The sequence below is a fragment of the Strigops habroptila genome, chromosome 8 (assembly GCF_004027225.2).
Source record: "Strigops habroptila isolate Jane chromosome 8, bStrHab1.2.pri, whole genome shotgun sequence".
Classification (NCBI taxonomy): Eukaryota; Metazoa; Chordata; class Aves; order Psittaciformes; family Psittacidae; genus Strigops; species Strigops habroptila.
The window spans coordinates 49,609,795-49,635,250 of record NC_044284.2 but is presented as its reverse complement, the minus strand read 5'-3'; the positions used below and the strand labels follow the sequence as shown (position 1 = coordinate 49,635,250).

Below are 25,456 nucleotides of genomic sequence, written 5' to 3'. Positions count from 1 at the left end.
AAGCAAGAGCATACAGGAGCTACCTCCTCGCTGCACAGCGCTAGGATGTTTAGATAAAAGCCACAGAGAGGATTATTTGAATGATGTTCAATTTTGGAAATATTCTGACCTCAAAGAGCAAGTCTGTATTTTGTTATTACAGAGGTGATCTCAACAAATGATACTGATAGATTTTTACTCTTAAATGGTAAATTGCACCTGTTAATGTTACGTGTCACACTTCTGAGTCCTGGTTCCTCACAGAGGTATGCCAATTTATTGTGAAAGTGACAGTGGGTACAAGACAAATTTGTATGAACCAAGTCGACACTGACAAGGTGAAAATCATGTTATCATGGGTGGCTCTGAACTTGCTGCACAAAGCTCAACTGAACAGATTTAATGGGAGAAACTTGTGGGAGAGAGGTATATTAGAAGGGTTGCCTATAGCTGCACTTGGAGTATCAGCAATTCTCTTCCAAATTTTCCTTTTAATAGCTTGTAGACTTTCATGAATGCAGCATTAATACTCTTTGCCCAACCCTTCCAAACAATGTCATTTCTACTGACAGCTGGTCAACTAATATATAAAGCTGTCCCTCACAATAGGTACAAGTGGAGGGATTTATCCTCTGTCCATGGAATCTAAAAGATGAAGTTTCCAAAAATACCAGTGATTTAGAATAAATCCCTTATAGAGAGATAAAACCCAGAGTGGCTCCCACTCAACCCAGAGCAAGCTGTCATGCCAGAGGTGCGGAAAGCCATGTAGAAGTCCTCCACCATGGGAAGGAGTTTGTTATTGGCTGACATCACATGCTTATCAAAACTGCAGCTACATTACCCTGCAGACAAATGGGTATTTCTTATTACAGGGAGATGGTTACTGTAAGAGTCTATTACAAAAGAAATGTTCTATGGATATTTTTTTTCATTTTCATACCTTTTATCTCTGACGCTTACATTTGTATTTGCCTCAATCAGGCATGGGTTGTGGTGTGTGTGAATGTTTGTCCCTTAAAACTCGTGATAAACTCACTTTTCTATTAAAAAGTTTAAATACTTGTTACAAATAATTTATCCAAACTTGTATGCTTTGATCTAATCTACTGCATAGTTTTAGCTAAAATGCTTGTGGTTCTAAAGATTACGAGTATTAGGAGGAAGAAATAAGGTCTAGAAATTATCTTCAGCTTGCAGCTTGTTTTACAAAGGTTCAGAATGCCCTTTCTTTGCTAACTGCATCTCAGGAGCTCCTGACCCACTCTTTTTCATGTAAAGTCACCAATCTAATAATAATAATATTTAGATGGGATATGGCTATTTCTTTGCACTTAAGAATTCTAATAGAACCTTAATATTAATAAATAAATACTTTCAGAAATGGTGTTTCTGCTTAGGCAATGACGATAACTTAGTTTGTACTCCTGATAAACACTTGAGCTCCCTATGGTTCACTATTACTCCAGATTTAAAGTCCAGGGATGTGTTTGAAATAAGGTACCCTGAGACAGAAAATCCATTGGTACAGAACCAGTTCTGTTCTATATCATTCACATGTTGTCTCAAAGCCATATTACAGTATAATCTAAAGCACAAATCTCCTGGGTCCCCACTCTGAGAAACTGAAAGCACCATTTGGGTACATGGGCATTTGTCCTGACAATGAGTTTAATGTTTCTGTGCAAGAATCAGGTTCGTGGTGAGTGGCTTTCCTTGGTATGCAAACTCTCCAGGCTACCTTGGAAAACCTGCAAACTCAAAGTTTGTAGATGAAGCTCAGGATTAAAGCTAAGCTTGAAGCTGCCAGATTTTGCAACTTTCTATATGAGGGTTGCGGTAACCTATCTGGTTATCCCAGAACAAAAATAACATTTCCTTTTAGGAGTCCTTAATTACCTCCCCTCCCTCCCCCCCTTAATTAGCTGTGGGCAGAATGGAAATCTTGGAAAAAGATCGGCTTCTGTAATTAAAAGGACTTCCTGAGTGGCACTACTTTGGAAAAAGTTTGATCTGTTATTGTGGTGCCCATGCAGTATGATTAATAGGAAGACTGGACAACGGAAACAGAATTACTGCTACCAACGTGCCTTTCACATCTAACACCAACTTCATCTCCTAGATGTGCCTATTTTCCTAAGGTTTTCCATATTTTCCTTAGACACTAACCTGGATAGAGTGCAAACCAATTACCTAGCTCCCTGCTCTCTTTGAAAACATCCCTCTTGCAGTTCAGCCTTCAATTTGCTATCACCCCATCAAAACACGCTGTCCAAATGCTCAAAAAAAAAAAAAAAAAAAAAATCACACAGCAGACACAGCAGCTTGCTGAAAGCGGGTTGCCTTTCCTCCCAGGTCTACTAGTGCATGATTATGAAGAGACAAATACAAAGGTATGCAAATACTGTGAAAACAAGTTATCACAAAACCCTTCCATAACATACAAAAATAGCAAGACAACCACCAGGCTATTTGCTGTCCAGCTACAGCTCCTTTGTGTGGCTTCACTTAGGCAAAGGAGTGGGAGAAAATAAAAGAAGCTGTTTGGCTTCTATTCTCACTCACGGGAGGACTGCACTGGTGCGTAGGGCCCATATCAACTTTTATCACTTCCGCTTTTAATTTGCAGGGATTGCTGGAAGACCTGGAGTGCTCAAAGAATAGGTACAGGCCTCAAAGCCTAGCTTTGCAGGATTTACCTCTGCGGCCAGCTAGGCTTATACGAAAGCCACTGCAGACCTGCTCTGTCTCTGTACGGTGCTCTGCAGTAAGCACAGCTCAGCTGGAGATGAAAACGAGGTTACAGATGCATAAATTTGGGGCATTTTGTATATCTTGATAATGCAGTTTTCCTGTGCTAACAGTGCAGTGATACATCACTGCCTATAGATCTTCACCTGAAGGCAAATGAGAAACAGGAATGATAGCAACAACAAAAAAATCCCATCCCTGCTGCTTTCGTGGAAGAAAGAGATAAGGTCCAGAGAGGAAATAGGAAATTGTCAACTTAAACCTAAGAACTGTAAGAATTTCCTTGTAAAGGATGGTCTCTCCCCATGATTTTGTTTTACTGTAGTAACCTGTTGGCCATCAGGGCAATCTGACCCCAGACGCGTTGATCCAAGGATGATACAGTGCCTTGCCTCTCTCAAAGTCTGCTGTGCTCACCAGGAGGGTGAGATGGGGAGGAATCACCCTGCAGTTGGATCTGGCAGGTTGCTCCCAGCCTATCCCAAATGTAGAGTAGGAATTTGGGGTAGAATTTGACCAGAATTATACCTGATACTTTATTCAGCTTTGAAATGGCTTTGAAATAGAACTGTTTTACTATTGTCTTGTGTATATTAGGCACTGCCAGTTCTTTTTTACAAATCCTCACATTTACCACCAAATAGCTTAAAAAACAATGAGTGGTTATAACTGACTTGACCACAAATGTCACAAGGCCTCACCATTGTACCTTCTCATCCTGTTAGCTCCAGCTATTGCCAGATCACTGTCAACTCGGTCATACACAATAATGCCCCATTACAGTTGGAATGGTTTGTTAAACTTTATAGCAAGCAGAAATGCTCCTGAGGCACCAAAAATGTCTTGTTTCAGAATTGAACATATAATACCTGCCAAATTTGCAGGTTTGAAGCCACTTCCAATAAGAATTAAAAAGGCCCTCTTCACAGCTGAAATAGGGCTATCAATACTTGACTTGTCTGCCCATGTGAAATAGTGGGTTCTTTTTTCTGACGTGGCAATTTAGTTTAAAATAGCTTTGATGATGACAGGGTACATGCGAATGATAAAACCACAAAGATGACAGTCTAATCTTACAAAGATGACTGATCACTGATAGGAGATTAAGTCACACAACATTTGAAGAACCAGATTATCTGTCTGCTAGGACAGTGTCTGTGTACACCTCCTGCTGAGCCATGCTGAGATGCCAATGACATACAGAGATGCTACTTCTTAAAAAACAGAAATGCTTCATAGCATTTCTGAAACCATCAGGATAGAAGAAAAAAAGCAAGTAAGAAAAGAAGCTCTGATTTTATATTGAGCTTTTTTGGTCAAATATTCATTTTTCAGGCTAGTAAAGTATTTAGATGTACAGCATATAAATAATTTAGAGACACTATAAAAAGGTCTAAATTAGCCAATTCTGCCCTATAATTAGCACTCACAGCTATGCTGGCAATGGGTGGGTGATTATTAAACACCTTTTATTATCATTTTTATGTACTACAATAAAAAATGAAAATTATACTTACAAGAATTATTAGACATGCTGGTCCTATAAAACTCCATATAAAGTTGTTCTTCGTGCTGAGCCAACATCTGAAAAGTAAACAGCAGAAAATGCCTTGAAATGTGCTATTGTGACTATTACATTCTTACGTATGTTGATTTGGACACAGAAACAGTGACTTACACTTCTGTGGTGCCATAGTACTTGTATCCTAGTGCAGCGGAGATTCCAACGACCACGGCTGGACTGACGTAGCCAAAGACATAGAAGTTCTTATGCAAGAAACCCTTGTTGTAGATGACTCCCACAACTATAAGGTAGAGGTGAATACCTTCAATGCACATCCATGCAAAAGCAGCTAGAAGGAAATAATGGAGTAATCCAGCAGTAATTGAACAGAAGAGCTAGAAATTCAATCAGAGAAAACAAGAGTCATAATTCTATTAATATGTCTCTGTTAATATAACAGCATATGCACAGCAACCTAGTGACTCTAAAGTGGTGGTCCAGCAGCCCACGTGCAATACTGACTGACAAGAACTTGGCCTATGCCCATGAGCTCACTTATTCATTAATGTTTTCTGTAGCAACTGGAAAGATAAATAGACTACATTCAACTTCTAGTGCACATCTTCCCAGAAAAACTATATAAACAACTTGACAAGGTTGATCCCATAATTACATTGTAGTAGTCTATATGATTTCCTGATCTAGATAAAGTTCATTTTTACAATTTTGATAACGGTGTAATTAGGCATCACAAGGAATTATTTCCAAAATTACTTTTGTTACTATGAAGTGTTTGTAAAATGATATTTCTTGATCAATCAGTACTGGAATATTACCTCAGGGATAGAAGTTCATATTTTTTCAAGTAATTTTAAATTCTATTCAACTACTCACATTAAGGGTATTTTGATAATTTATGCATAATTTAATTTCCTAAAACTATTCTGCGATGCAAAAATCAACAGCCCATCTTGTACGAAAAACAGGGACAAGTCAAGACCTCACATGTATAAAGAAAAGTGGTCCTCCAGCCAACACTGCTATATCTTAAATGCCAGCTTGGCACTGCAGATCTGGCCCGGCTTTTAGGGAAAACTGTTACTCAGAAAGCCACCAATGTGGCTTTGTACAGCATCCAAATAAATGAGAAAAGTGAAAATGATAAGCACATTGAGACCACAGTCTTGGTTAAGATGACAAAGTTTAAATGAAAGCCATAGAGCAACGTCAATATACACCAGTTCAGATGAAGGCCCTACTTCTTTAAATGACCATTTTGCATTTCCTGTTACTAGACTGGGAAATCAGTGTCACTGGAATATTCATACTGATACTAGGAAATATTAGAAGTAGATGGAAGATTGCATCTTATACAGTATATTTATTTTACAACACAAAATCAAGATATGAGTGAAAACTACCCACCTTATTATTGTTCATATTAATTCCAATCAGAAAAATAAGTTCCGCCAGGAAAAGGCTGCAGCAGAGGTTTTTGTGAATTGTCGTTCTAGTGCTTTGAATTTCACTGAAGAACCAGAATGTAAAAATGCACATGGAGAGGCAAATCAACGAAATAATTATTCCTAGCTGAGTGATTCTTGTAAGAATGTTATAATTTGTAACACCCTGGGGGAAAATTATAATATAATATTTAAAAGAACAGCTTTGTACCTTCTCAAGAAAGACCTCATTCTATTATACATTTTTTTTCTTCTTTTCTACAAAATATTAATCAAAACTGTTTGTAGAGTTTCACTGCAAACTTACACTTTGGATAGTATAAAAAGTATTGTTTTTTTGTAAGACACATATAATTCTAGGGGAAATTAGTAATGAACTGTATATATTCCTGCTCTTGCATTTTCTGATATTTCTTAACAAAATTTTTTTATTAACATCAGTATCTCGTAATAAGATTTAAAAAATCAGATCATTTTAGTGAATAACAAATACACTGGCACTAGGATATATATTAATATGACATGAACATTTTCTAATATAAAAGGACTTATCACAGCAGTGACTTAGATAAGCAAAATTGAATAACCTTCTTACTGAATTTGCAACATGATCAAAACAAGACTCTGAAATAACAATCACTTCAAACAAATGCTATCCCAGATATGTAACATGAACATTCTCCAAAGAAATACAGGCTATTTTAATATTGGATGTGAATATTTTCTGTATAGAAATACAGTTACATATGCTGCTTGGTATTTGCGCAAAGAATCTCTTGAAGTACATGACTGTGCATCAGCATAAAGGTAGTATTCAGCTGACCAGAAAATGTATCTAAGTTTTTTTTTTTGTAAATAAAGAACCAGAGATTATTCTCCTCCCAGCCTTCCTTTTCAAAACAACTGTATAAGTACCTGCAAAGGTTTTAAATTTAAACTGAAGACTTAGGATGCTATTTAGCAACCAGGAAACAGCCCCTATCAGCATGAAATTCACAGTGTGAGAGAACTGTCACAATACAGTATATTCATGCTAATATTCTGCTTGCTGTCAGTTCTGATACCTTGTAAAGCTGCCTCCTGAGGCAGGACCTGAGCTCCTGCAGATCCCCACATAGACCCTGGAAATCTATGGGGCCTCTTAATGTAACAAAGAGATAAACTGAGTGGTCATTCTCATGATTTTGTGTTGGTCATAAGTGCCCATGTTTAATAGTCATAAACTTCACACTGATTATGCTGTTGCAAATTCTCAGGAAAGAATTTAAAGCAGATTTTTAGATGCCAAGGTTAGACAAATGGGTGGCAAAGTTTTGTGAGAGAGAAATTCAGGGCCATATGGTTACTGACCACCAATGAATGCCAGTTAAATCCCACAGCAGTCTTAAAATGGGATTTAAAATTAAAAGCAATGCACCAAAAATAAGCACAACAGACTGTGTATTTGGAACAAGATACTTTGCTGCATCACTGCTCTGTAATACTGCAGAAAGGACAAAAGGAAAATCAAACACATATGGGAGGAATTTTGTTTGCTCTGTGCACAATAAATTGTGTCTTTGCTGAACAAAACCCTGAAAGGGAAAAAGTATGTAAGTTGCACTGAAATAAAAACATAAGGAATGAGGACAGAAGAAAGTATGAAGTGAAACACTAAATTAAAACAGCACTTACAACAGAGCCACCTGAGGACATCAAAACAGCAAAATGAGTCAGATGATTACATTTGCATGAGATATGAGTGGAGTTGGAATGTGTCAGCTCACAGCCTTCTGTAGCCCAGTTGCCATTCATTGTGTCTGCTGAGTAGTTCCAAAACGCACATTTAACATCTTTATCCACAGTCTGGAAAAGAAACAAGATGTTTTACCAATGGCAAAAGACAGGATATTTCCTATCAAGAGACCTTTCTTACGTTAGCCAGTGCAATTCATTAGAAATTGCTTGTACCTTTGGAATGTTGGGAAGCAAAAATCACATTCTGCAAAGCCTATTCCAAGAAATTAAAGCATGGCTAGGGAGGGAAGCATCTTATCCACACTGCTAACACCCTACCAAAAATGTAGTCTAATCAGATTACTGAACCCTTCTGCCACTTGCAAAGGCGTTGGAATTTTTTACCTACTGAAATCATTGTTATATATACACCTGCACCTGCTGAACATGGACTAAACCCCAAGGTTACAGCCACATTGCTTGTCCTGCTCACAGTCCCTTCCAAATGAGCAGTTTGAAAACTGATACTGTGCATTTTACAAAGTGATCTGGGATAAAGCCAGGGTCATATCACCCCTGCTATATCTGGTGTGATGACAGCGCTGAAGACCATTAGTATTATTTATTACAGTTAGTGCTTACTAACACTCATCAAAGATAAGGTCCCCACTGTACTAATAGGCTGTATAAATATATGCAGATTTATATAAAAGTGACCTCTAGCTCAAATATTAGAAGGCAAATAACAAATTTAAAAGCTGCATAACCAAGGTTAACACCTTGTCCCACTGTCCACCTCCTTATAGTCACTTTCTTTTTATGTTTCTGATAATTCTGTGTGCAATGCAAGGTGATTCTTCATGCACAAGTGAAGTCAGCAAAATCTATATACATTGGAAGTAAAACTATCAGTTTTAAACAAATGTGTTCAGATGTCACAAATAACAAAGTTGCAGTACTATAGGTTCTGGTATTTTCTCCTACCTGCAAGGTAACTTTTCGCAGTAACTAAAGCATTTCTTCATATTTTTTAATATGCATGCTTAACCATGTGATAAACTTTCAGAAACCCCACCTAAATACAGAATATTCAAGACGCTGTAATATTCTCTGTTTCAGGCATCTACATTTTATTCATACTACAACCCAGCAAAGCTGGCACTGTTGCCCTTGCTTTAGTCCCACAGCTATTTTCAGTTGTATCATATTTAGTTTATTGCACTTAGGATGTCACATTTGGGATTAATCTAATTAGAGAAATAAATGACAAACATCAGCAAACAACAGAATTATGTCTCAATATATCATACACTGCAGGTATGGTTACATCACATAAAATGATTAGCTATTGTTTTGTTTTATTTGAAGTTGATAATAAAAAAGCCCCTTACCTTGGCATACTTTAAGGTAAATGTTATTTTCTCAAGCTCATAGAGTGTAGGTGGATTTGAGCTAATTGCCACAGCTATAACTGATGAGCTTACGGTCTGTCTCTGCTCTGAAGTATCTTTTGAGGAGAGGTTTTTAGGCGATGAAAGCAAAGAACCAATATTGCTATACCGCAGAAAGACAACTGCAACGGTGCCTATCAATCAAACAGACCATGTTCAGTAGTTTGTGGGGTTTTTATAGATGAACAATATTGAAGACATTAAGGAAACAATAAACAATAGACTTTATTACTGCTATTGCATAAAATATGCAAACCAGATGGAATCTTTGTGGAATACTTATAAAAATGTTTTAGAGACAATGAAATATAGCTTTATTTAAAACAATGTAACTGCCATTAGAAATATAAATGTGTGTTCGCATTGGAAATTCTAATTAGATATATACATGTATATATTTTCTAGAGTAATAAATGCTTGTTGCTCTTTTACAGTTGGCTACACATGCGGTGTCAGGTCTCAAACTAAAATGGATCAGAGGTAAATACCGGGCTTTTCTGAATTACCTGGCTTGTTTTGACTTCCATTACAGTGGAGCCAGAATGGAAGACACATAGCGAAAAAGAAAGCAAATGGGATTTTAGGATGCAGTGCTGATATGAAAAGGTCATGATTTTCCTCCCTGGTACCAAAATAAACCACTTTTTTAGGTACTGATAGGTGGTGAGATTCATTTTAGCTGGAAGATTAAGATTTAATAAATCTTTTCTATGTTTATTAGGTTAGGTAGTTTAATTCCAGAACTGGAACATTTATTTATTTTCAGTGATGACAGTAGTTGCAAACCATTTCTGTAGCACTATGAGGCCCAAGTCAACATCTATGCCTTGCTGGTTTTGATACTGAAGAAAACATGTTCTTGCCCTAGTGAGCTACTCTTTACATAGAAAAGATGATACACCAATTTTTGGAGGAGAAGTAAAAAAATTAGTTGAAGGGGCCAGTCTGAAGTCACAGCAGACCTATGGCTAAGAAAAGGATAAAGCTCAGGTCTCTGGTAACAATATCCACTGTTAAAGCACACTGTGCACTGGAAATTATGAGTGAGAATTATCAGTCTTGAGACAACAAAGGGGTAGAAGAGATGGCGATAAAAATACCTTGACTCCTCTGTAGTTAGCAGGGCTGAAGCTCAGTCTTAGTAAACTGCACATTTGGTTATTTACTAGTAGGTACAAGTCTATCTAAGGTGTTTAATAACCCACCCACTCTCTAACCTTTGTTTCTTACCATTAGGATGAGATTCCTCTCTCTTCTTTGGAGAGATCTTTATGTAATCTCCCCCCGTGTATACATGAGGGTGAATGTGTTTCATGTGATGCGAATCAAAAGCAAAAACCTTGAGTGCTGCAAAAGAAGAAAAATACTGTAAAAGTCAGAGCTCCATTACAGTGTATCATAATTTACAGTTGGGTTAATAAATGTGCTATTGAATTGCATAATTACTGTGAATTTTAAGAGTATATCATTGTGCCAAATATTTCACAAAAAATGCTATTACTATAACATGTTTGCTTAAACTCCCATGTTTTGTTATTTTCCTGCATACATTTTGCTCTCATACTTTTTACTCTTTCCATGAAAAATATATTCTTTTATTCACCTTGCATTAAATTAGGCACTGGAAAGAACAATGTAGGTTACTCTAGGAAGAGCTATTGCATTATTAAAAATGCATTTCTGAAAGGGACCACAAATCACAATTATAAAAAGCAAAGCATAAAATTCTCTACTGAATAGTAACATTTGATAAAAGCCAATTTTTGAAAAGTATATATTTTATAGTTATCTATCCATGCTACCAAATGCACATTGCACCATGAAATAATGATGTGTCTTGTCAAAAAGCAAACAAACAAGCATCACCCCTCGGGACAAAAACTACATTAGAGGACATTGAGCTCTTTACTTGGTTCATTATAGTGCTGAGTTTCAATCACCCAGGATGGGAACAAAAAAAGTCAATCAGGCCTTTTTTTAAAAACAAAACAACAACAGTCAAATCTAAAACTTGACTGATGGAGGAATATCACTAAGCTATACCATCTGCATTGCTTATAGCACAGCACACAAAAATAATATGAGCTATTCAATAGACCAGCTGTCACAAAATGTTTGTCAGGATGTAAGAAATAGTTTTCTGTAGCTGGAGTTTTGAAAAGCTTGGAGTTCAAGAGCTTGCACCATGAAAAGCAGTGGAGAGAGAGGGGTAATATTGCCCCAGAATAGATGTCTGGGGCACATATAAGCCCTGTGGAAAATATATTGACGCCAAAAAAACATAACAAAAAATTTCAGTGTTTGGGTCCAATTTGGAAAAAAGCTCACCTAGTTTCTCATTTTAGAACAAAAGCAAGACAAAACATCATCAACCTTTCAACATGGAAATTCCTCACCATTCTCTTGATAAGCTTTTTTTCTTGCCTTGGTCTGACTGACGTCTACACTGCTACTGGAGGCTGCACCTGAATCCTGTCTTCGAGACCTTCATGGCCTCAGCTCCGCAGCCAGGAGACCCTCTCCTTTCTGCCAGGGTGGTGGGGGAACAGGAGCTTTACAGCCAGCTCCTGTCATCAGTCTGGATCTGCTGCAGGCCCAGTGCTCTGCACTGTCATAAATCTGCTTCTAGAGAGTTTATGTAATGGAACAAATCTCTCATTTTTCATCACTCTTGCTAATTTACTTTCAGAAAAGTGAAGGAAGAACAGGTGGTTTGACCTGCCTCGGGATCAAAAGAAGAATCTTTCTTATCAAGTCATCTTACAAATTGGCAAACTGGTAAGAGGTACTGAAGGACTGTACTAAATCTAAAATAAGAAATCAGGTCACATACAGTTTGGGTACATTCAGAAAAATGAAGATGAAAGAGTGACCATTGCCAAAGTAATAAACAATGCTTTATTAGGATTTTCAAAAGCAGCTGGTATTAGCCTTACTCTGCTCCTATTGAAGGAATGATAGAACTATTATTAATACAGGAAAATCAGCAGGGGTTGGTGTGAAGGCACCAGCACACAGGGAGAAAGGTAGGAAAGCAAAACGTGCAGTTTAGACTAACTGATTCTCCTCAGATATTCCTCTTAAAATGGAAATTTCTCTGAAAATAAAGCCACTCCAGACTCATTAGCTACAATCCTTATCTCGTGATCATTTACAATACCTTCACTGAGACAAAAAGAGTAAAAAAACTATATAGAGCAAATCCAAGTTTCATTCCACTGGTAGGGGTTTTTTTATGCATATTAGATGCATAGGATAATTTCATACATGTAAAATGAATGCAGATTCACTGTGACAGTGTGACTATAATGAGAGATTGAAAGAGAATCTGAAAGGACAACTTCCCACAGCCTCTCAAGTTTTTTCTGGGCTCTAGGCTCAAATGTTCAATCGTTGAAAATTATGCTACCTACACTGAAAGTCAGGTGTTAGTTATGAAACTCATACAAATTAACACCTGTGGGTTTCACATAACACCATTTCTAATCTTCATAATCATGCTGAAAAACTCCTCAGTGTAATCCACACCTAAAGTATATCTTAGATTAATTTTCTTTATCTTACCTATGTCACTTGCATTAGCATCTAGCTGTGTTGTCTTTTTGAAGTTCTGTGACATGAGAAGCATTGCTTGTTCTGCAGTATGCAGCAGCTTAGTCAGGCTCCGTCTTTGGTTATCTACAGGAAGAGCCTCCCAAACTGTTATCTTGTCTTTTTGCAAAAAATTGTTCACAGTACTAACCAAAACCTGTAAGTAAAATTATATGTTTAAGTGCAAGAGTCATACGCTGTTTGTAAAATAAGACACACATCCCCCTCACCCAATTTTAAGGCTTGATCTACTCACATTAATGGTTGTATTACGAAGTGTTTCATTGTCAGAAACAGAGTAATGCCTGGTATTCAATGATGAATAAGATAGTGCTTCAACATATGAAATCACATCTACAGGTAAAAGTGGTCCCAAAGTATTTTTATTAATTTCTTGCAGCATCTCCAGGGGTGTTTTCAAATGACTAATCTGAAAAATACAAGAACTTGCATCTTAATGACACAAGTGAAATCACATTTCTGCAAGTGAAAGTAAACCCAGTGCAAATGGTTGATTTCTGTGAATTAACATACTGGCTTTTAAGATGCTTGCACATAAAAAGAGGCACTATTTAAATCAACAGGTTATACATGTCTGGTATAACCTTAATAAACAACTACTATAAAAATAAGTCATATGCTATCATTAAACTTTTTTTTTCTACTACTGCAGCTCAGTTTTATTTATCCTAATTCTCCAAAATTAACTAGTAAATGTTCTGCAAAATTATTAAATATCAGTGATTTGATTACTCCATTGAATCTCTTATGTTAAATTTTTAGATGAAGAGGAGGGAGCAAATAGACAGTATTAGTATATTTTGTAGGGTTTTTTTTTCCAAATGCAGATTATAAAGCATGTAATTTAATCAAACTGTACTGCCTATTTCACCATCAGTACTTCAGTTTATGAACTGCTTAATGCACTTACATAAAACAATTGGTTTAAAAAGTAATAGGCTGGAGAATGTGAGATGAAGATTAAATTTATAAGTTTCCATCTCATGGCTGAATAGGAAAAGAATTGTTATTTCATGACACTGGAATCTAAGGAGATTAAAATTCCCCCTCCCCCAAAAAAAAAATAATCAAAGAAACCCCAAACCCAACACCTGATTTTCTAAGATCTGTAGACTCTGCAGCTGAACAGCTTTTATGAGGCTTGCTTTGTGTTTGACTGCAGCTGAATGGAACTAGAACACAGGCTACAAAACTAAGCTAAAATCTGACATAGTTATTTACATAAAATTGAAGTATTTTGACTTATTACTTTTATTTGACTATGTATTTTAAAAACAAAACAAAACAAAACAAAAAACCCCAAACCCCAAACCTCTAAATCCTGCTGTGGCATTTACCATGTCTTTATATGTAAATGTGGTAAGCATATGCTATACTCAATATAATATATTACATTACAGGTTAACATAGAAAGTATGTTAACACAATGAATATATTTTATTAACACTAGGTTATTAAAAGCCTTTCAATGAGTATCTTTCTGAAACTTGTAACTTTCACAAACTGCTTAAAATAAAATGTCAACATATACAATTTAATTTAATTTATTTATGCTTATGTTACATTTATCTTTTAAAATTAGACAATACTATAAATGTAGACTAATGAATAGTGATTTCATGAATGGTTTTTTAAATTTGCTTCAGGAATCTCTGCTTCTGGTGAAAAAGAAATCTTGAGTCCAGAATCTTTGAGTCTATAAATTCTGCACCACGTTACATACTATGCTTTGGGAGTAAATATATTAGCATACCAGGATGTTATTGCTCCATTTTCTATTTTGTCACTTGTTGACATTACTTTTGTAAGCTATCTTGCTGCCTTTCACTCTGAACAAGCGAATAATTGCACATCAGTAAATGCAGCAGTGTGTAACTTCAGAAATTACAGAAACAGTTGAGTGATTATCACACTTCTGAATTTTTCATGCATCATGACTCACTTTTGCTGGAAACAGAACACACAGATTCCCAGCAAGTTATTATCATGATTTGAACATACGACCCAGTTCAAATAATTTGAAATTATTAAAGAGACATCTGTAAACATGCTTAAGTTCAATTGTATGCTTCAAGCATTTGTTAAAAGCTCCTTAAGAACTATTATAATTGAAGTAACAGTTTCAAACAGAAACAATTAAAGGATTTAGAAATTAATCTATAAACCAATGCTACTTACCCCAGCTAAAGTTCTGTTAGTATGTTCAGTTATACAGTCTTTGTATAACTCACACTTGGCCTTCGGATTTTCTGTAGAAATTAAACAGAAGCTAATTATATACTGCAGTTTAATCAATATTCAATATATACTCATTTTAAGAGCTCTTGTCATTCCTCACACCACCAGCATTCTGAATTTATGCACATAAGACACAGCACTGTTCTCAAACTGCAACTACTGGGACTTGATCTTGGCCAAAGTTACAGCACTGGCCTGACTCTGAGCTTTTCTTTTACTCAGGTAGAGACTTTGGCCCCTTTCCTTGGGACTTCTACAGCTGAAGTTGAGAGACAGCTTGAACTTACAGAGAGGAGTACAGATCTGACAACCATTATTTCAAATGGATTTCATCACACCGTTTAGCAACAATACATTTACAAAATGATTCTATTCTCAGGAAATGTAGATGCCACTGCCTTGCCTCTTTTTCATGTCTTGCTGATTAATCTAGCTGAAGATAAAGAGGCACTGGTGGGTTTCTCAGAAGATGTAGCTCTATAATAACACATAAACCTTTATAATATCATGTACCTTGGCAGGAAGTGCCATCATTTGGCTTAAACTGCAATTTTCCTGTGGATGGTTGATAACCTTCCTTACAGGAGCAGTTAAACCCTCCATCCACGTTTTCACATTTTGCATGATCTCCACAGGCAACAGTTCCTTCATTGCTGCACTCATCTACATCTGCAAATATCGTGAGAAATTGAATTTTTTGTTAAGTATTTACAGACTAACACCTCGCTGCTTTGTTGATAATAGCCCTGCACGCTGCAAGCAGTTTCATAATAAAATTTCATGGAATAAAAAAAGCAAAAACTGAAAAGGCAAACTTAATGGCAAAATACCTGCCAATTATAATACTTAGGGATTAGAAGGATAAATCATAATTGATCATATTTTTATACCACCACTTTTATTACTATATAATAGTGCATTGTTCATATTTTAAAACCATGAATTTAAAACCATAAAACTTTTAAAACCATATTAATTCTATCATAACAAAATGCTCTGCATGATGCAAATAATCTGAAATCTATTTTCCAGAGATTAGACTAAACAGATTTTCTCAGCTTTATGATTCAGTTAGAAAAGAGAAATAAAACTGCAGCCTTTTCTTTTAAGTCACAGCTTTGAAAAGATGCTACAAAAGATCACTTCATCCATTTCGTTAATCTAAGATTTAAGCTCTGTGCCCTTTAAAGTGCTTGGCATGTGGTTTGTTTTTTTTTTTAAATCCACATTAAAATTACATTTGCTAAAACGTCTTCTGTGCTTCTAAATAATTTGCCATTAGGTAGACAGGTTCAGTAACTGGGTGGGGCACAGTCCAAGAGTAAAACTGATGAATTCCGGTAAGGGAATCCATGAATTAATTGATTTTGGAGAGCTGGGTGCTAACTCTTTTGCTGGAGTAGGAATTATTTTGCATTATTTGGTTGGCCAAGGATAAAGATCTAATAACTCAATGGAGAAAGTAAACTGGGAAAAATACCAAGTAATTCTGAAGAATGAAGTAATGGACTGTGAAGTGCTGTGCTGGAAAGGAGAAAAAAGTGAACAGCTTTGGAACAGGTATGAAAAGAGTTGAAAAATGAAGAAGTGATACATGAGTAGATTTAAAGGAACAGTCTGAGAACTGAACTGAAAGAAAATAAAGGTAGAGAGGCGAATAGATGAACCAGAGAGAACTGAAGAACTGGCATGACACTGAATTTGGGAAATAAATTTGTGAAAAAGAGCTGATTAACTGATTAGCAGAAGAGAACAGCTACGTGAATTGATAGAAGACCTTTGTGTAGCCAGATGGGTCTTAAGAACAGACAGAAAGCAGATATAGAGGGCTGGAAATGCACTATTAGCATACAGGAACTATTTTTACACTCTTATTTTTACACAAGATTGTTGGTAGTTTTAAAAAAGGAGTAGAACAAAAATGAGCAATCATGTATGTGAAATAAGGTTGCTAGATAAACAGAAATTGTGGAAAAACTGAAAAATGTTCATTCCCCAGCTCTCTTTCTTCTGCTTGAAACCGCTGGGGTTCTAGTAGGTGGTTGAGATCCCATCCCATTTTTCTCACTGAGCAGTGGCTCTGATTTTCACCTGAAATGCTGCATTTTAAGCCCGAGGTTCAGATGAGAAGGCACAGATGGGAAGGAGAGGTGGAGCTGGGGGTGCATTTGCCTTCCCCAGCAAATCCACCTCAGCCTTTCAGGGATAGCCGTCATGGAGGCTGTGCGTTTGAATGGATTGGCACAAGCACTGAAATTTAAAGTATGAGGTTAAATTATAATTATCTGCATTACGGCAATAGTTTGTTTCCACATTTACTGCCCCAAACTGAAAATGTTTCTCTTTAATGAACTGAGTTTTACATTATCTGTATTCATACGGTTTCTGTGACCTCAGTATTCAGCCATGGAGCTAACCACGTTATACATCAGTGAATCTGGCAAAAGCGATGAAGAGGGAGGGAAAAAGCATGATATAGTGCTACACAGTCTACCTCATAATTAAATGCTGTCATTTAAAGACATAAGGCTAAAGTTCTTACTCTTGGCATTTAAATAACCTCTCACATCAGTAAATTATAAAGCTGTTTGTGAAACAAGTGGGTGTCTGTCAGTGCCCTGTCGTGTGACTCTCTGTAAGACAGACAAACTTTGAATGAATTGAAGTGGCAAGGGTGAAAACCATGACAATACCAGTTTGTATAACAAGAACACACATCAGCCTTATACCAAAGATTTCTTTGGCCTTGCCAGCTACACAGAGAAGGACATGTGCATCTTAACAAGATATTCAGCATGTAGTGCAGTGCTAAAACACCAGCAAAAAACTGACAATGATTTATAAATAAACAAATAAACGCTTGAATACTTTCTAGACTACCACAGCTAAGTATTCAGGTTTCCATGTGATTTACTGGTGCAAATATTTCAAAATTATTGTGATATTTTGCTTTTCATGAACCTTTAGTTTGGTAAATCATTTATTTGTCATTATTGGGCAGTCACACAGATTACTCTTCCTTTTGTAATTATGTCAGATATTAAGCGTAATAGAGATTTTAATGAGAAGTCAGGATCATCCAAAACAACAGCAGAAACTTAAGTACCACGGCACATCTCTGGCAACAGGATGGCTATTTAAAGCCTGATAGAGTCACCCTGTCGAGTATATGCAAATCGACTTTCTGCAGTTGAGTTGTCCATATGGAATGAGTCCATATCACGCCTATATAATTTACTGTTTCCTGGAGAAAAAAAATAAATCTCCTGGATGACAAAATTAAAAGGCAATATGCCTGATCTTGCTAGGTACTAATCAGCTTCGCGTCCCTTTTAAATCAATGAGATTGTCAGGGGCAGCCAACAATTTGTGACAGTTGCAAGAATGCTGCTTTTATGTTCCTGCTTTGAAATGAAGTAGCTGTAAGTTTCTGTTTCTTTATATTTTGTAGTTCTGCCTTTTTAATCAAATATGCAATTGTTGGACCACACATGGACAGCAGCTTGGCAGTGCTTTCAGCAACCCAGTTTTACTGGAGCTTTGGGGCAAGGATCTCAAACCGTCTTCCTTGATCTACTACAGGAGTGGGGCTGGGCTGCCAAGGCTTGAGTGAGCAGTCTTCACAGAAAACATTCCTGAGCAAAGGTTGAAGAACAGCAGCTTTTTAAACAGAAGAGCATTCGCCATAGCTCTGCAAAAAGCCCTCGCCTTTTAGTAAATATTACAAACAAATCCTGGAGCTGAACTTTGAAGCTTTTATAATAGCTCCAATCAGAAAAATAATATCACCACCACCACTTAGGCTAGTGTGAAAATAGATTTAGAACCTTTTATTTTATTTCTGTGCTTTGTCACTCCTCATTTACTGCAGCAGGCAAGGAAATTCCAATTAAATTAAAAGTACTGAGAACAGTTATTATGTTCAGTCTTGCCAATTACTGGATTGTACCTACATCGCTTTGATTCTTCACCAGTCAGTCAAGACAGCTTGATGTCTACATTATACCTTCTGCTTATTAGTAGCTTGCAAGTGATTGAAAAGTCCAATTGCAAAGGACTAGATGTTCCCTCCCCATGTCTCCATACTGTGGAAGTCAGCAGCACACACAAAGTAGAAATGAAAAAGCCTACGAATAGCACAGGTAAAAGAAAAGTTAGCCACACAGCATATCCCATCCACTGTACAACTTCCCTGACACAGAAAATGATGTGATGGGGAATGGGTGCCTTCCCAGTGTTCTCAAAAATACCTGAAGAAAACTAATAGAAAGTTCCTGGAAAAGGCAGAGTAGCACGGATGTCACTTTCATTTTACAGATAGCCATTTTAATGTTTTTATTCTGTTGACCAGGGTGAAAAAAGCAGGTTTATATTTCACCTTTTCATCTGCAGCTGAACATTCAGTAAAATGTGAAGTCTAAGGAAAAAGCATAGCTTTTATACTGTAAATAGATTTTAATAACTCATATGCAGGACAGCAGAAAAATATAACCTTCAGAAACATCACATCTGCATTCCTCTTTTTTTCTTCTCCATTTCCTTTCTCCTCTTTTCCTCTCTCTCTCTTACTACCCTCCAGTTCCTCCTCTATCTGCATGTTTCACTGCCATCTCCTCACCAATTCTACCCTGCTAATATGGATGAAATACTGCTGACCCTCAACAGGATGGTCAGGTTAAGGGTGAACTGACATTTCCCAAAGCCATTGTACCAAGTTTTCTTCTGATCTACTATCTTGAGAGTTATGATCAGTTTGTATTTAGATGTTTAGTATAGTATCCAAAGACAGGAGAAACGTGTATGCATCTGGACTTTGAAGTAGACTCATACACACACACATTGATGCACCACACTTGCACAACTAGGTTTGGTTCAATGGCGTAAACAGATAGGTTGCATAATGGCATACTCTCCAAAATTCAACCACTGCATTTTTAAAGGTGCTGCCATATGTGTTATACACATATATCACAGAGAAAACTTCAAACTTTGCAGAATCTGAAAATGTTTTGGCACCTCTAAACTTGGGTAAGATGGATACTTGGTAGCTCTGTCCTCCGATTTGTACTGGATAATTTGCACTGTATTTACAATGACAACTTCAATGTTTGCTTCAGGGATGTTTAGTACACCCTGAATACACTACTGACAGCTGCTTGTGTGCCAGTCATATCTGCTACCAGCAGCAGCAGATCCATTGGGTACAAAATATCCTATTATGGTTTTCCTGACTGACAAAGTAGAAAATTAATTGTGGATCAAAAGGCTGTCTTTAGGACTCACTGCTTGGTAAAGTAATTGGCACACTTGTATAATGAGAAAAGGTGCCCACAGGTAATTTTTTTTTTTCAGTGTGAGTTTTGGAAGCTCTCACCTCCTCCCATATGAATTTGCAAAATGGAAAAGAGAAGTGGTAAACTAACCCCCAGTAGAGGATAAAAAAAGATCAGTCTGCCCAGTAAAGAAAAGAGGGCAAAAGAAAAAAAAAGGCAAGCTAATGGTAAAAAGCTAAAGTGACACAAGAACAGCCAGAGAAATAACTTTGAAGGCAAAACTTCTGAAGCTGAGAAAATGTCATAACATAAAAATCAAAGCCTGGCCCAGAAACAGCAAGAATATTTACAGCTTAATGTGCTAACAGTCTCAATCCCAGCTAATTTAAGAACGATTCATAACACCTGGGTAAAGCGGAGCTCTTTTAGACGGCTGTGAGCAATGGGCAAGAAATGTTGATTAGATCACTTTCTGGCTTAATATGCAGCCATTCTGCTGATATTAAGATCAGTAAGAAGAGAGGTTGTCAGCACTCACAAGCTCACAGGAGACGTATACAGAATGAGACACAGTCAGCATAAAGGTGTAAAGGGCAATAGATTTATTTCTCATTTTCTGATTCCCTGAGGACTGTTGCAACATACAGAGAAAATTACCAGGAGTTTGAAAGAAGAGAAGTAGTTACAGTTCTTCCATCCAAAGGAAATCCTAAAGGATTGCATAGCTGTTCAGAAATAACATTTTTCCAGAGAACTTTTCTTCCCCTGTAATCTTGAACAAGTTCCACCCAACTGCTACAGAAACAAAGGCTGATGGATGGCACAGGAGGTAGATTAACTATTGATCTTGCTCATTGCTTTTGATCAGACTTGAAAAATTACCAAAAACATCACAACCAAAGCCCCCAAACAAAAAAGCATAGTTTTGGAGCACAGTAGGTCAACTGCATAGGGAATTTTGTTGGTCCAGAGCGACCTGAATGCAGAATACTTTGTCACTGCTTTGTTTTAAGAACATGACCACTTCTCTCACAGATCAGTGAAATAGTGGCATAAATAGGTAGGCTGGGGATTTCTGTGTTACCTTAACTGTATATTCATTGTCTAAAACTGTGACATAAAAATACTGCAAGCAGAGTCAAGATTGAAGTGTTACTGAAAGCAGTGGCAGCTGCTGTGGTAGTGAGAAGTGTGGGCCTGCACTGAAATATTAAGTCTGTAACAGTCCAAGTTGAGGGAATTTTATACTCAGACTCCAAACTTCACAAATCTAAAAGCATTTTGCTAGATTTCTATAATTAACAGAAGCAATAAGAGTGACAATGTAAAGCAAGCTGGCAGACATTAATAACTTACCCACACAGGAGGTTCCATCATTAGGTACAAAAGTTTGTTGACCATTGCTGGATTTGAAACCAGGCATACACATGCAGAAATAACTTCCCACTGTGTTTGTGCAATTGGCATGCTCTCCACAAGGCTGAGTAGCATTTTCACATTCATTATCATCTGTCAAGACATAAATTATGGAGAAACATATTTGCATTTGCCGATTGAAGAAAACAGTAAAGAGTAAGCTTAATCTGGACTCTGGTATTTTATTTATATAAGTTTTTAATGCTGAACTGGCACTCTTGGTGTCTGTCTATACAGTCTTCCCATTGGCAAGGATGTAATCAGGTGTTCAGCAGCGCTCTTCTGCCCTCATTCTGCGTGAGTCAACAAATGAGAAAACCATCAGGATGCTGAAGTGAATGGTTTAATTGGATATTCACTTGGAATAAAGGATTGAGACAAGTATATGTTCTGCCATGGTTGTATTTTGTAACATTCTTTTGCTACCCAAAAATCTGCAGATAGAGAGTTACACTAAGGATGCATCTGGGAATTTAGAATCACAGAAAATAGAGCTCAAAAGGATATCAAGAAGTCACTCATTTCATTCCCTAACACTAAAGCAGGATCAATATAACTAAACTGTTAGGGGTTTTTTGGCCTGTTTTTGAAGACCTTCTGTGGTATTGCTCAGCAGTCCCAGACAATAAATTCACCAAGATTGTCCTACTGACTGACTTGAGTTTTCTTGAGCATGACAGGGAGAAGACATATGATTTCAGAAAAGACACCTAAGGATGAGTTTCAGAAAGGTGCTCCTGCTATGTGATGGCCACTGTTCTCATAAGGTGCTTACAGAGATAGGGTACAGATAAGTAAAGTGTCATGTAAGCTAAAGCAGATTAAAGTACACCAAGAGCATGGTGTACCTGGTACAACAATGCAAAATGTTGCAGGAATACATTTCTGCAATATAACTTAATTACAACCCCCAGTATAACAGGACATTATTCAGATTTGAAGTCTGATGTGATTTTGAATGTTACTCAGTTGACTCAGAAATGCAAATGTCAATTCAGAACTGCAGCTTTTCTCAGGGGAGCTTGGGTCAACAATATCAAATGGATTATGGTCATTATAACTAAAATGGAATGTAATTTAATGAGGAATCCAAGTATAAAAGCACCTTGCCAACATACGCCAACAATATTTATTCTACAGCTTTGGCATTCATGAGAATACCAGCAGAAATAGTGTATGATTTGGTTATTAAAGAATGCCAAAGTAAAACCAAATTAGTTTAAATGGAATTATGATAGGGAGTGAAAAATGTGGTGAGAATCCAAGCCCAAAAGCAAAGCATGAAAATACGAAAAATCCAGTTTGGCATGTGGCATTGCAGAGTCCAGGCTCCAGGATACTTTTCAAATCTTGGTAACAAGGTCCACCTCTTTGAATATCATTTGTGTGTGTCTGTTAGCTCTTTTGCAATCCCAGTTTGCTCCCAGACCCTGGCATTTCATGACAAAAATAAAATGGACTATCCTGTTTTAGTTGACAAGTAAACTTGGTCTTGGGAAAGTATTATAGATCCTAGAAAACAATAGCCATGGAAGATGAAAAGCAGAAGGACACCGATAACTGCAGGACTTAATTCACAATAGAGAAATGACAGAGCTAAGGAGAGAAAAGCTATATGTAAGAACTTTTATTTTTGATTTGTTTTTTAGGAGCTCAACTATAGTCCTCAAATCCAGCGATATTATCCTTTTTCAGGTGGTCCAAAGATTTTACAAGCAATATTAAAATGAGTCATGCAGTGGTCATCAATAAATTATTTACAATTATGCCTAGTTAACTTTACTGGATTATTGACATTTTTCCTCAGTATTTAGGATGTCTAACGGGTTTAGTGGTAACTATACTGCCTTAGGAGGCTTACCTATTGAAAGCACCTTTCAGATAATTTGAGAAACCTTCAGAACGTCAAAGAAGAATAACAGTACCTTACATTGCAAACACAAGAATTAATATTTTAAAGAGTTAAATTCATAAGGAGCTGTCTTTTCACTATTCCCATGGTCTAACACAATACTGAGCAGACCATGCTGGGGCATAATTTACCAGACCACATCCTGCTTCCATTTTAAATTAATGGCATAAAAGTCACTGACGTAAGTAGGCCCAGGGTGGTGCTCACTACGGAAAACTACTAAGTTAATGAGAAAGGGAAGTGAGGAAGAAGTTTTCAAGAAAAAAAAGGAATTTCGTATACGGTTTGACTAGATGTGTTTAATCCACCTAATTTCACACAAAATATTTTGCAAGATCAACAATGATGGGAAAATATCTTCTAGTTCTCTGTATAAACAAATTTTTTCTTCAGACAGCAGTTCAATGTGAAGCCCAGGGACTTACAGTAGTTTTCCAAATTTTCCATGATTTATAACATTATTTGATTGAAACAATGTCAGGAAAAAGATAACAGGATTTATAAATGGATTTTTTTTTTTTTCCCCAGAAAATTTTTTGTCTATGTTGAGAGGACACTTTAAATGACAGCAAGCATATAATCCACCTGCTTTGTTGCTACCTAATTATGGCACGGGCATTCACCGTTGGCACAGATACCCAGTGAACACAGTAGTTCCTTTAAGGATTTTTTCTTTTTTTTTTTTTTTTTTTTTTTGCATTAACTAATGGAAAATTTGGAGACTTCTAGAGACAATATCAGCCAAATCATAAGGTTAATTATTGCAGCTAAATGGTAATGCTGCATTCAAGTTTCTTTGACACAGAAGACATTTCCTGAATAGTTGTACTGTCTTGAGAAATGACAGTTGAGGAGGTAAGAAGCAGGTTGTGAGGGTTTTTGTTGTTGGGGTTTTTTTGTTTGGATTTTTGGGGTTTTGTTTGTTTTTTGGGTGTGGGAGTTTTTTTAATCATTTTTACATGGCACTTCTATGATATTTGGATTGCTCTAAAATCTCATCATTAAATAAAAATAAATCAATCGCACTGTTAGGAAGTTTATAAATACTTTCCTAGGAAATTTGTGTTAAATAACTCACGGATGGGTGGATACAGGAATATGTATGTATGTGTATCTGAATATCGGTAGGATACTTGCATGACACAGGTGTAAAATAATACCAATTCTCCCTTTTCACCTTAAAAATGCAGTTACTATGTATTTTAATGTGCATAAATGTAATTATTGTTAGATGGAATTGGGTACTACCTGCATGTAATATCTCTACCGGTCTCTCAAAAACGTGTAAGGATCTTCAAAAGCAAAAAAAAAAAAAAAAAAAGAAAATAAAATCTGGAAAGCTGATATATCCCTTTCAAACTGAATTTTAAAGTGAGGATGGTAATTCTGTATTAAAATTGCTTGAGCTCATTAAAAGAACACCATTGGTATAAGGGTTGAGTCACCCTACTGAGAAGCTTGGGCGCTGATGGAAGTCTTCCCTTGTCACAGAGAGCTATAAATTGGATCCAGTGTTTAAACAATCACTCTTTTACATCGGGTAACATTGTTCATTAGGTTAAATATGTATTAATTTTCTTTAGTATTAATATAATACGTTCTTGTATAAAGAACATTCAATTAATTAAAAAACATTAAAACACATGAATAGAAAAACGAAGAATGATTTGTGGATTTTAAGGCCATGATGCAGTTGGAAGCTAAAACAATCTCATTTTAGGAAAAAAAAGAAAAAGGATAGAGGTGGTTTCTTTTATCATAGTCCATGTACTCTCTAAAGTTCTACCCTGTCAGGTACCCTGCTTTAATACTGCATGGTTATAAAATTATAACCTACAGTAGGAAAATGCCAGGGCACCACAGCTACGACATGATATAATTTATTATTATGACAAGCATGAGAAAATGCTTTGAATTATCAATTTTAAATATAATATTTTTGTAATACTGTTTACATATTTTACATCAAAAATGTCATGATGGAAAGTCTTACAGCAGCGGATTTATCAAAACAGCTTTGAAGGATTTCCATTGCTCTGGGCACATCTCCATGATAGACTTTTTGATGACAGGATGACATATAATATGAAGAGTTAGTTTTGGGGTGAAACTTATCATATTGATTCACATTCATACAACTT

At 36.5% G+C, this 25,456-nt stretch overlaps 1 protein-coding gene across 4 annotated transcripts in view; it reads right to left on the bottom strand.

The window, feature by feature from the left end:
* Nucleotides 1–25,456, bottom strand: part of ADGRL4 (adhesion G protein-coupled receptor L4) — a 79,187-nt gene that overhangs the window by 17,264 nt on the left and 36,467 nt on the right. For 3 of the 4 annotated variants that reach the window (XM_030495801.1, XM_030495799.1, XM_030495800.1), the window contains 11 exons: nt 21,344–21,496; nt 15,228–15,383; nt 14,655–14,725; nt 12,712–12,885; nt 12,429–12,612; nt 10,095–10,211; nt 8,805–8,998; nt 7,372–7,542; nt 5,660–5,863; nt 4,409–4,629; nt 4,248–4,314 (listed from right to left, as the gene is read on the bottom strand). In XM_030495801.1, the coding sequence (XP_030351661.1) occupies nt 4,248–4,314; nt 4,409–4,629; nt 5,660–5,863; nt 7,372–7,542; nt 8,805–8,998; nt 10,095–10,211; nt 12,429–12,612; nt 12,712–12,885; nt 14,655–14,725; nt 15,228–15,383; nt 21,344–21,496 (1,712 nt within the window). The remainder of the gene's footprint in view (nt 1–4,247; nt 4,315–4,408; nt 4,630–5,659; nt 5,864–7,371; nt 7,543–8,804; nt 8,999–10,094; nt 10,212–12,428; nt 12,613–12,711; nt 12,886–14,654; nt 14,726–15,227; nt 15,384–21,343; nt 21,497–25,456) is intronic. The other variant, XM_030495797.1, reaches the window with a different exon arrangement.